At 36.8% G+C, this 13035-nt stretch overlaps 1 protein-coding gene and 1 non-coding gene across 15 annotated transcripts in view; one reads left to right on the top strand and one right to left on the bottom strand.

Moving 5' to 3' along the window:
* Positions 1-13035, top strand: part of TTC3 (tetratricopeptide repeat domain 3) — a 110080-nt gene that overhangs the window by 33117 nt on the left and 63928 nt on the right. For all 14 annotated transcript variants that reach the window (XM_045517787.2, XM_045517789.2, XM_074356101.1 and 11 more), the window contains 5 exons: positions 5701-5863; positions 6794-6839; positions 7682-7802; positions 8805-8868; positions 11112-11172. In XM_045517787.2, coding sequence (XP_045373743.1) covers positions 5701-5863; positions 6794-6839; positions 7682-7802; positions 8805-8868; positions 11112-11172 — 455 coding nt within the window. The remainder of the gene's footprint in view (positions 1-5700; positions 5864-6793; positions 6840-7681; positions 7803-8804; positions 8869-11111; positions 11173-13035) is intronic.
* Positions 2357-2428, bottom strand: TRNAA-AGC (transfer RNA alanine (anticodon AGC)). The gene has a single exon. It is a non-coding gene; the product is annotated as a tRNA-Ala (tRNA).

Genomic DNA, 13035 nt, shown 5'->3' with positions numbered 1-13035 from the left:
TCCTCAGTGAAACCTTCCCTGACCACAGTACTAAAATGCCAGACTTGTCCCTTCCTTGATACTTGCTACCCTCTTTTCTCTGCTTTACTTTTGTTCCTCTTAGTATTTATCATTACTGAACATACAGTACATATGATTTAAGCTGTGTTGTTTTTTGTGGGTCCTTCAGTATAGTGTGAGCTCCCTGAGGACAGGTTTTTTTGTTGTTTGGTTCATTCTTGAACCTGGACTGCCTGAGAGCTGCCTGGCATGTGTAGCAAGCACTTGTGAATATTTGTTGACTTAAGGAATGAATTGAGTGAATGAGTTAACTGGCTTAGCAACGTTTAGATTTTAAAAGCAGTGTTTACATATTTTTTTTTATACCAGAGTGAGTAGAATCATGGAATTTTAGAGTCAAAAATTGTGATTCAGGTGGCCTAGGAGTGTATCAGTCTGGGAATTATAAATTCTCCAGGTGGACTTCTGCATCCACATTTTGGAGTCACTTTTTAAACACCTGATTTTATAGACGAATTTGTTGAGTCCCAGAAAGGTAAAGTGACTTTTGCAAGGTGTCATTGCAAGTAAAAGACAAAATTGAATTGAGAGTCTGGCATTGGATATGCTTCTATTTGAAGGTGATCAGTTTGTTGCCATTTTCATTATGGGTTACTGCTGTACTTGAAACAGAATGTTTGCTGATCACTGAACCTGGCATTTGGCAGGTGCTCTATAAATTTATTTACAGAATAAATGGATGATAGAGTTCTTAACACTGAAACCTAGACCATGATTGTGGTTTTCCAGAGAGAACTTTTGCTATTTCAACCTATTATCAACTTAGGAAAAGAATACCAAAACTTTCTTAATTACTTTGAGGACTTTATGTAGAATGTTTATTCCTGGCTTAATTTGTTAAACATGAAATATTCACTCTTTTTTAAAAAGACTTTATGTTTTTAGAGCAGTCTGGGTTCACAGAAGAATTAAGAGGAAGATCCAGAGATTTCCTATAAATTTGCTCCCTCTGCTCCCCCCGTTCATAGTCCCCCCATTGTCAGCATCCCCCAACAGAGTGGTACATTTGTAGGCTGATGAGCCTACATGGACACATCACAGTCACCCAAAGTCCATAATTTGTCTTAGGGTTCACTCATAAGTGTTTTACGCTCTCCGGGTTTGGACAATGTGTAATGACATGTATTCCACCATTATGGTTCATGCACAGTATTTTCACTTCCCTGAAATCCTCTGATCTGCCATCCTTCCCCCCAGACTCCTGGCAATCATTGATCTTTTTACTGCCTCCATAGTTTTACCTTTTCCACAACTTGGGATCATACAGTGTACAGCTTTCTCAGATTGGCTTCTTTCATTTAGTAATATGCCTTTAAGTTTCCTCCATGTCTTTTCATGGTTTGATATCTGTTTTTAGCACTGAATAATAATACACTGTCTGGATGTACCACAGTTTATTTATACATTCACCTACTGAAGGATGTCTTGATCATTTGCAGAGTTGGACATTTGTGAATAAAGCTGCTGTAAAAGTCTATGTGCAGGTTTTTGTGTGGACATATGTTTTCAACTCCTTTGGGTAAATACCAAGGAGTGCAGTTGCTGGATTGTGTGATAAGAATATGTTTGGTTTTTTAAGAAATCAACAAACTTTCTTCCAGAGTGGCTGTAACATTTTGTACTTCCACCAGCAGTGAATGAGAATTCCTGTTGCTCCACATCCTTCCAGCATTTGGTGTTGTCAGTGTCCTGAATTTTCGTTGTTCTAATAGAATTTTCGTTGTTCGTAGTGATATCTTGTTTTAATTTGCATTTCCCTGATGACATATGATGTGGAGCACCTTCTCATATGCTTATTTGCCACTGTATATCTTCTTTGATGAGGTGTCTGTTAAGGTCTTTGGCCCATTTTTTACTTGGTTCTTTTCCTATTGTTGAGTTTTAAATGTTCTTTATATATTTTGGGTAACAGTCCTTTATCACGTTTATCTTTTGCAAATATTTTCTCCTGGACTATGGCTTGTCTTCTCATTTTCTTGACATTTCTTTCACAGAGTATAAATTTTAATTTTATTCAAGTCCAGCTTATCAGTTATTTCTTTCATTGGTCATGATGCCTTTGGTATTTTATCTAAAAACTCATCACCATACCTGCAGTCTTCTAGATTTTCCCCTATGTTATCCTATAGGAGTTTTAGGTCTTTGATCTATGTTGAGTTAATTTTTGTGGAGGATGTATTCATTTTTTTTTTGCATGTAAATATCCAGTTCCAGTATCATTTGTTGAAAAGACTATTGTCAAAGATCAGTTGACTATATTTATGTAGGTTTACTTTTTTGTTTATTTGCTTTTTAGTGGAAATACTGGGGATTGAACCCAGGACCTTGTGCTTGCTAAGCACACGCCCTACCACTGAGCTATATTCCCTCTGCCACCTTGTGTATTGTCTTTTGATGTTATACAGGATGCAAACCAATAGCCTCACAAATGTCCTCAAGAACCTTTTACTTTTGAGGAGTATAATAGGACTCTTTTGTTTGGGAATGAGAAAACCTAACTCAGATTTGGCATAAGTAGAAGATGGAATTTATTACTGGCTTATGTAATTGAAAAGTCCAGGGGTCAGCTTCAGGCATGGTTGGATCCATAGACGTTTTTCTTTCTATTTCTCAGTGGTGCTTCCCTGTTCCTTAGCATCATTTTCAGTCTTTTTTCTCTCTGTGCTCTCTGTGTTCCTTTTTACGTCGGTTCTGTTGCTGTCTCCTCAAGTTCACAGATCTTTTCTTCTGCTGTGTCTAATGTGTCTTTATTTCTATCTAATTTATTTTTCATCTTAAGTGCCATAGCATTCATCTCTAGAATTTCAGTGTATTTCCTATATATTTCATGTTTTTACTTAATGTGCTTACTTTTCCCCTTAGCTTCTTGAACATATGAAATATATTTGTAATGGTTTTAATGTCCTTATCTACTAATTCTATCATCTGTGTCACTTCTGGCTCGTTTGTAATTCATTTTTTTCTCTTTATTATATATCACATTTTCCTTCTTTGCATACCTAATAATTTTTGATTGGATACCAAACATTGTGAATTTTATCTTGTTTGGTACTAATATTTTTGTATTTCTGTGAATATTTTTGAGTTTTGTTTTGGGATGCAGTAAAATTATTTGCAAACAGATTCTTTCGAATGTTGTTTTAAGCTTTGTTGGGCGATACCATAGTGGTATTTGGTCTAAGGCCAATTTTTCATCCACAACTGAGGCAAAACTCTTCTGCATACTCTACTTAATACTCCGTGAATTCTGGTGTTTTCCACTCTGTTCGGTGGAGATGGGAATTATTCCTGGTCCTGTGTGAGTGCTGACTCCTGTTCTCTTTTAGTTTTTCAAGTGGTTCTTTCCCTGGTTTGGGTAGTTGCCCCATATGAATGTACTGATTGTACTCAGCTGAAGACTCAAGCGGGACTCTCTGAAGATTTCTGGAGTTCTCTGTCCAGTTTTCTTCTCTCTGGTCCTCTGCCCTGTAGACTTGAGCTGCTTTGGCATTTGTGGACTCCTAGCTCTGTCTTAACTGAGACCATATTCTCTACCTTGGGTTCCTTCTTCCTGTGCTGTGGCTTCGAAACTCCTTCAGTAAGCTGGAGCAATCATAGGGCTTACTTTCTGTGTTTCTCATCTCTGAGGGATCACTGCCTGATACCCAGTGTCTTGTTTGCAAACCTTTGTTTCATATATTTTGTCCTTGTTTGTTTTAGACAAGAGGGTGTATCCAGTCCGTTACTCCATCTTGACCAGAAGTGGTAATTAGAGCATAGACTCTCTTGCCTTCATTTTGAAAAAGTGGAAGCCCCAAACTGATATCCTAATAACTGTTAATTCTAGTGGAAAGAGGACCTCTTTTAGTATTTAGGTAGTACACTTGTGGGATGCCTCAGCCTGATCTTGGTTGAGCCATGTGCCTGCCTGTGGATCAGTTACTGTGACCTGGGCAGTGGTATATCTCCATGGATCAATCTCCAGGGTCACAGCTATGCTTCTGCTCCACCAGACATTGTTGAGATGGGGCACTAGGGTTGACAGTCCTGCCGTTACTGTGTGGAGTAGGGATATGGGGGCGCAAAAAAGGAGGGGATGCTAGGCAGATGAACAATATATGTGATAGAGAAGGAGATGGTGTCAGAGAACAAAACTTTCTTTTGTAATTGGGTTCAAGAAACTTTCTGAGATACCTTTAAATTCAGACAACTTCAGCAGAGATACCTGAATAAACTTTTTTCAACTGATTGAAGTTATACTGGGTTTTACAGAGTCTAGGGAAAACGACTCAGTAAAGGATGAGAAAGGTGGGTGGAAAAGAGAAAGAAATAAAGTGTTTTCTACAAATTTACCAGGTAGGGTTTATAATCTCTTATAATTTCTTACGCTGTGATCTATTTAATGCAGTTATCTAGACTTTAAGTTGATACATGCTTAGTGGATAGAATTTTGGTGTTGTAGCATATCTGTGAGATCTCTATTTTCTTATGCTGTTGGAGGAAAAGCGGAGTTTAACTAAATGCACTCTGGACTGGAATCATCGATCTGAGCTCAAATAGTCTGGCTAAGAAGTGCTCCAGAACTCCCGAGTGGGGCTGGTGCACCAGAGCCGGAGTCTACAGGCACTGAGCCTGCATTAGCAGAGGGCCTCTGGTTGTTTCTGACTTCTCTCAGTGGAGGGTTTATCTTTCTTAAAAGGATCACTTACTTCTGATTTCATACTTTCTCATAGAATCAGAATGCTCTTTGTAAAATGTATAGTAGAGGAAAGAGCTCTGGACCTGGAGTCCTAAGATCCAAGCTCTTTTGTTTGTCTCTAAATAAACGTGGCAATAGGCCTCTTACATTTGTAACTTGCTTCTTAGGTGGACATACAGTGGGAGTTTGGTTTGGGAGTTGGCTAAGTTAGCCCCAGGTTTGGTAATATTAGCTTTCTAGATTAAAATGTTCATGTTTAATATAGAAGATTTCCCAGTCTGCATAAATGGAGCAGCCAGGACTATGGTTCTGCAGCAAAAAAACAAAACAAAAAAACCCAATCATTGGAATTACGAATAAATCAGTGGTTTTGGATCTTTTCTTGAAGCCAAGAACTATACTTAGAGATAAACTACTTAAAAGCTGATTAAGACAGAGAGAAGGAAGATCTACCCTGGATACATCCCTTATCTGTGCCTGTGCTTGTCAAGGGGTTGGGAAACTACTGCACAAGCTGTTTGTTCCTATCAGCGCTAAAATTCTTTTGATTCCAAAAACGTAGGGAATGTAATGACTTAAAGACTATTATTGCCTGCAAGTATTTTGAAAAAAATTGTTACTCATTTATAATGAATTATTTTTATAGTTAACTTGATACAAAATAATGTATTTCTTTATTAGTAGAATACGTTCAATAAAGTTTGAATTATTTTCTTTGGGGAGGTACAGAAATACTGATCTCTAGTCAGTTGTTAAAAAATACTGTGATTACTGTTCATAACTTTTCACTTAGCTCATTTAGGTAATTTTATTTCCTGAGAGATAATAACATTTTATTTTTTATTGATAGGCTCCTAATCTAACATCTTAACCAGTTTTCAAGCAAAATATTTTTTCTTTATCTATTTTCTTTAACTTAAGCATATTTTTGAGAAAAAATTAAATTTATCTTTTTGGAACAGGGTCATTATCGTTATTGTGCTGCTCTTTCTATGCTGGGGGAGTATGACTGGGCCCTGCAAGCAAACATAAAAGCTCAAAAACTCTGTAAAAATGACCCTGAGGGAATCAAGGATCTAATTCAGCAGCATGTAAAGTTACAAAAACAAATAGAAGACCTGCAAGGTATTTCACCTAAGATTCTTTTGGTTACAGTCGAATTCCCTTTAAAACTTTTGAAGGTGGGTTTCTTGGATTAATGGAGGACCATAAATCAATTCTCAGATGATTTGTACTTAATTTGTTATCTTAGTCAACTCACTTAAGTTTTTCATTTCTATTCATGTAGAATTATGTTAGTATTACATTCCAGTAGGTAATTATAAATGATTCGTATTTTTATTGAAACAGACAGCAACAAATTATTATTCTTTTGTAAAAAAAATGCCTTTTTGAAGTTTTGAATGAAGTAAAGCCTTTTTGAAACCAAGTTGTTTTAAATTTTTTCCTCCATTATTATAATTACTTCCTTAAGAAAAGGCCCTTCACCGTTTGTGGCTAATTCTTAGTATACTTAATGTGTATACACACACACACACACACACACACACACACACATATATATACCCTCAAAATTAGGCTAGGGATTCTAGATTCTCATTCTGCCCTTGTTTTCTCTCCTAAGTAATTTTGCTTTCCCCAGTGCCTGAAGTTACCTGACTCTATACTTTGAACATACTGACCTTTCCTGTTCTTCTCTGTGTAGTCAGTGTCTCATGAAGCTGAGCTGAGCAGTCCTATTTTGCTAGCAGATGTTGTCATCCAACATAACATGATTATAAGATTGTGAGCTCTTTGAAGACAGTTACCATCTCTAATTCAGATTTATATATTGCTGCATCTAGTCAAAGATCACATATAATGGGATGTCTTTGTGTAACATTTTGTTAACACCATCCAAAAACTAAAAATATCCAGAAAACGTGAAGTTGTTTAGGTTTATTTTTCAGTTGTCTGTATTTGATATTCTTAATGTCAGCTCAAAGGAAATGTGAAAATCTTAAAGTATGTGTTGCCAATCCGCTGATTACCGTGTATGTGTGATTGCTTTTATAGGTCGAACACCAACTAGGAATCCAATTAAAGCCTTTTACGAAAGCAGGTGAGTTCATATCAGATGGGTAGCTGTTGCTTGGAAGGATTTTGCTCTGTGAGTTTAAGAATTGCTGTTTGATGCGTTAGTAGATAATAGTAACCACAGTAAAGCTGGGGATGGAAGGATGAAAGGAGACTTTTTAAAGTCTTTGTAAGATCAGGAGACCTGTGATTTGTTGGATTTGGTTTGCTTACTGTTGTGCTGAACCACCTGCATATGTATATATTGGAGATCAGTAGCCTAGACCTGTGGACGAAGAGGGGTGAGATGGTAATTGGTTGTTACTGTGCTTAAATGGCGCCAGTTTTGGCCATGAGGGTCCTGGCAGCCAAAAGCATGGAGCAGGGGTACAGTCTGCTTCTTTTACTCTTCACCTCTGTCCTGGAAACATCTGCCTCCAGCCTCCTGATATTTTTTCAAAGGCTAAGACACTTCTGTTAGAAATAGACAGCAGATAGACTTCAGTATGCTCATAAGAAAACAAATTGCAGCCAGGATTCTCTTTTTAACTTGGTAATTAAAATGGATTAAGCTTTTTCCACATGCTTAGATGTCTAAGATTCTGACGCTCTTAAATTTAAAACAGGGGGACTTCCTTATTTTAATATTAGAAACTAGGATACATATCTTAAACTGTTCTTAATCTATTTTGAGGTTTTAATACCAAATTTAAAGTAATATTTATGTATAAAACCCAGTCTCAGAGGTAGAGATTCTTTTTGAAACAGCATTACCTTGCTTTCAAGGAAAAAAGGCTATAATTGCTGAAATTTCTTTGTTTGAGGGATAACTTTTTAAAAATGTTCATCAATAGAAATAAAATGATTATTTCTTTTATTACCACTCAGGGCCTGCATACCTAGTTTATCAGCACCTGCATTTAGTACGTCGCTTAACTTTGTGGAGACTGAAAAATATTCCAGAAAAACTAACCACGAAATGGCAAACGGTGGTAATCAGAATCTAAAGGTAAGCTCAATTAAAAACTAAAATTAAAATTGTAATTTCAAGTACAGATAGTCTGATAATATTTTTGTGATAATGGAAACTAAGTATTTTGGTAATACGAACCCCTTTTTGCCTATTGATATCAAAAGAATGATTCTCTTTTTAATAAATAATCTGGCTACCTCCTATGACTACAGTCTTAAAGATATTATTTCAGCATTACAGAATTTCTTTTGAAATCACATTTGTGGGCTTTCAAAATATTTTTCCTAAATTTCATTTTGCCACTTGGATAGTTCCCTTTTTTCCCTTTACTTGTCTCTCAACCAAACAGTCACTTGGAATGAGTGACAGTGGGGTCTGTAATCTGCTTGACTGCCTGGTACTGCACCGGCCCACCCACCCAGCTTGTGCTGTGCTGGGTCTTGGAGGCACCCCATCCCAATTTCTGCCCAAGGTATTTTTTGCAGCCTCTTGCTGCTCTTAACAGCAGTGGTCCCCAGCCCTTGGTTCATTGCTTTGCTCAGCAGAACTTCAGTGTGATGATTTCTTAGGGCACCTCTAAGCCTATAGCCTGGCTCTGTGACCAGTGTCCAGATGACCTGTATCTGAGCTAGCGTCTGAACTGTAGTATACTCAAAACTTAGCAGGTTATCACCAAGTTCACATTTACATTTCTTCCTGGGCTTTGAGGGCGAAAAAAGGGAATTGGTGTTTTGGGTTAGATGGGGGGAAGTAGGCATTGAAGGGAATGTTTCCAACCCACCATATAATCCTTTTGTTGTTAATAATGAAAATCTTGAAGAGGTTGTATGCAGTTAGGGAGAGGAGCATGAGGAAGGATGTGATAGTATTAATTCAGTATTTATTGTTCAATACTTGCCATTTTGTTTGTTTATTCATTTGGTAAAGCTGGCTATTTTAGGTGTCAGATAAATACTGTTCTCTATTTTATTATTTAGCCATTGAATTCTTCATGGCCTTATTTTTTGGGAAGTCTTACTAATTTTATTTTCATGGTAGGCGGCAGACGAAGCTTTGAAGGTAGATGATTGTGACTGTCATCCTGAATTTCTACCGCCATCAAGTGAGTTTTTTTTCCTTACGTAAATTGTGGCTGACTTAGTGCAGTGTTGGCCAAACTTCTGTGCTCCAGAATTTGCCCAAGCCTCACATATTTTCTGTTGTTCTCCTTTTACTTTACAATGCTTCTGTGTCAAGAAACATTGAATGTTTATTTGAAATCAGTGCTTAGTCTTTTCATATTATTTAATACATTTAATTTTGGAAGTCCAAATAGAAGGAATGGAAAGGAGAGATGAAGTTCTTCGTGGTCTGCTAATTTTCACTAGGCCAGTGTTTCTCACCTTTTATTTCATTATCTACTTCCTGCCCCTAGAGCCTTTTTAGACATTTTTTTCCCTAATAGCACTCTTCTCATGATACCACAGATACTGTTAATCTGTTTATGTTCTGTGTACCTATGTGCTTTATATATAAAAAGAGTTCGGTATTTTTCATCTCCTAATAACCTTCTTGGGGCTGATGTCGCCCCTGTTGAGAATGGGTGCTTTAGTCTAATACTAGTTTATTTAAATTATATTTGCTTAGTACATATTTTTATTTATGCACTTATAAAAACGGGGACACCAACAGGACCTCACCTACTTGGCATCTTTGGGAAATGAAAGGTTCCAGAAGAGCGAATACTCAAGCCTCACTTATTAGTCTCCCTTTATACTGCCAGATTTTGATGGAAATCATTCTAAAGGGATTACATTCTTCTCTTTTAAAACAGGGTTTAAGAGAATACAGATTTTTCTCTCCTTTTTTTAGCCATTTAAAAAAAAATTGAAGTATAGTTGATCTACGATGTTGTGTTAGTTTCAGGTGTACAGCAGAGTGAGTCAGTTACACACACGGATTTTCTTGATGACTCAGGGTTGTTACTGCACACAGGTTACTAATCTCACGCTTTTCATGTGTTCCTTCTGGGCTTGCTGTGGTGAGATTGTTGGCCTTCTGGTTAGTGATCCTGTTGCTCTCTTTGCTTTTCACTTGTGTTTTGGTTCATTTGGGTTTTTTTTCAGTGTTTTTACTTGTGGCAGCCATTTCTGTCTTTTGCTTCCTGCAGTTCTGCCTCCTCTTAGGCTCCAGTGCTACGTATGCAACTACTTACTAGTAGTTAGCACTTCAGCAGAATTACAGAGGGGGCAAACTCAGGTGCTTACCTGAGCTGATGTGACTCTCATAGCATATGGAAAAACTTTGAGGACCAAACTTTTTTTTTTTTTTTTTTTGGAAAACAGCTTTTAATTTGATATTTCTCAGGCCGTTATTATCAGATAGCACATTTAAATAAATAATTTAAATACTGTCCACATTTCCGCATCTACATTCAAGTCAAATAAATTGAGATCCCAGGGTTAGATTAAATCATTTTGCCCTAGTTCATGCAGAACTCTTGTATCTTTTTAGAAGCCGCTTTTGTCTTCTGAGGCCTCCAGAACCAGCTCAGGCTCTCATTCCCCTCCCTAATACATAGGCTCTGACTTGCCTCTGCTGTCTCTCCTGAAGCTTCCATCAGTACACCCTGTCCCTGTTGCTGTGCTCTGTCCTATACAGCTTTACAAATGTCCTCCCCGCCTAAGAGTGTACAGTGCTCCCTACTCCTGTGGGTGAGGTAAAGGCTGAGCTCACAGAGCTGGGGGATCAGAAACACTGGGCCTCTAAACACTCACCCCAGCCTGCCCTTGCAGCCCCTTTCCAGCCTGTCCTGACTCAACTTGCAAAATCACACAGGTTTACTTAGTGTTTCTTAAAATGAACTTCATTTGGCCCATTCTGTGCCAATCCTACTTGTCCTTAAAACTAAACACAAATGCTGCATTCCCGCTAACGCTTTTCCCAGCCACTCCAGCTCAAGTGATTTCTCCCTTCTTGGAGGTATAAGAGCAGTTACTGTGGAATTAACACGTCAGTAACAACATGATATCTTCTTTTCTTAGTGGGGATTGTTTAATTACTGAAGTGACTGTCTTTTCTTCCCATTTGTTATGAGCTACCTGAGGACAGGAGCTACAGCCTGTATCTCTTCTGTATCTACTGTAGGCCTAAATGATAATCATGATTATAGTTTATAATAATTTTATAGCACACATTGAAAAGCATCAGTAGCTTCTTTTTTGGCTTACTTGTTTATAGTTTGACTCACATAATATTGCTTCCTTTGCTTTCTTAGTCCAATTTACATTTTCTTTTATTGTTTTACTTTCAAGCTTGTAGATTTTTATGTACAGATTTCAAGAATAAATACTTTTATATTTGCAGGCCAGCCTCCAAAATATAAAGGAAAACAAAAATCCCGAAACAATGAATTGGAGAAGTTCAGGTATGTTTTTTATCTAAGGGTTTTTTTTGGTTTGGTTTTGTTTCCATAATGTTCTCCTCCCAAGAAAAAAGAAAAAGGGAAAGGAAGTCTCTTTCAGGTAGTACCTGCCTTTACATATGTGTATTATCGTAAGTACTAAAATCCCTTTCAACTATCAAGGCATGTCTTTAGGAGAGGGTCATTTTTGGCTAAAGGATGATTAATCCTAGATGTTAATACTGATTTCTGAAAGTCATAAATATGAGATATATCAGTATTGATTTTTTAACATTCCAAAATACATGCTCATAAGAGAAAAATATTCAGACAGGTATAAAGTGAAAATTTAGTCTCCTTCCCTGTTCACTGTATTTCATCTCTGTCTATTCCTTCTCTAGTGCCTTCCTTTAAAAGCTTGCTGTTAGTAGTTTCTTGGCCATCTAGGAACTTGCTCTGCATACACTGGCACGAGTATATGTTTATTCAGAGGCTCTTTTGAGTAATTATCCCATTAGAGAAAAGGATTTACTAATGAATTGACCACTTATAAAATTAGTTCTACCAAACGTTTTCCCCCAATTAACAGTAGGAACTCTTACCACCTGTCTTTATAGTTAATCTGCTACCTACAAAGATACAAATTGATGACAAAGTGGAATTATAAATCTTACAACAGATAGAGAAATTCATGAAGTCAGTGAAAGTGATGCTGAAGAAACTACTAAGCCAATTTTGCCGCAGTTATACCAGTTTTCATCTCTTAAGGCTCATTCCTTGATAGGTGCTTCAAGGAGAATGATGGAATATCAAAGCACTAAGAGAAATTAGTAAAGCCCCATTTTTAAAAAATGACATTTAAAAAAACTTTTTTTTTTTAATTAAAGGATAGTCAGTTACAGTGTGTCAGTTTCTGGTATACAGCATAATGTCCCAGTCATATATACACATACATATATTCATTTTCATATTCTTTTTCATTATAGGTTATTATAAGATATTGAATATAGTTCCCTGTACTGTACAGAAGAAATCTGTTTTTTATCTATTTATATATATGGTGGTTAATATTTGCAAATTTATCCCTTCCGGTAACCATGATTGTTTACTATGTCTTCGAGTCTGTTTTTGTTTTGTAGATGAGTTCATCAGTGTCTTCTTTTTTCTTTTTTTAGATTCCACATATCATGTAAAAAATGACCATTTTTTGATGATGCTACAAAAATTAAATACAAAGCAAGGCCATAGTGCCTTATGTTATTCTATTATTTGTTAGAAAAGTCCTGCATCTCCCTCCTGGCCCCCCTCCCCTCACCACAGAAAGAAACCAAAACCAAATCCATGATCATTCTTTGAATACATAGTTATCATTTTAACCCATTTTGTTAAATTTATTTTCGTAATACTTTGTTTCTGTTTTCAAGCTGAACGCTCTTCTTGGTTGTGTCTACTTTGTGAGGTTATTTAACAATTAAAAGGGATAACCACATAAAAAATTTAGAGCCCTGGAACATGGTAAATACTGAATACACTTCAACTATCATTATTGTTCACATTATTATTTTCCTGGTTGTTAGGACCGCTCCAGCCTACAGCTTGCTTTTTTATCTCTTTCAAAATACCTTGAATACCTTCCCATATCAGAACATGGAGGTCTACATCCTTCATTTTCATGGCTGTAGGATATTTCATAGTGTAGATGTATGTGAAGGAGAAATTTCTAGAGTGGAATTGCTGTCAAAGGAGATGCATAATTTTAACTTTGGTAGATATTGCCAAGTTTTCCTCTCAGAATATGAGCACTGTTGACACTCCCATTAAGCTGTGTGAAGGGGTGTGGTATAATAAAAATATTTATATACTTGGTCTTTGTCCCCAGTTCCTGGC

Source organism: Camelus bactrianus, chromosome 1 (genome assembly GCF_048773025.1).
Source record: "Camelus bactrianus isolate YW-2024 breed Bactrian camel chromosome 1, ASM4877302v1, whole genome shotgun sequence".
NCBI lineage: Eukaryota > Metazoa > Chordata > Mammalia > Artiodactyla > Camelidae > Camelus > Camelus bactrianus.
Note: the sequence above shows the minus strand (reverse complement) of the source record. Positions and strands in the feature narration are given on the sequence as shown.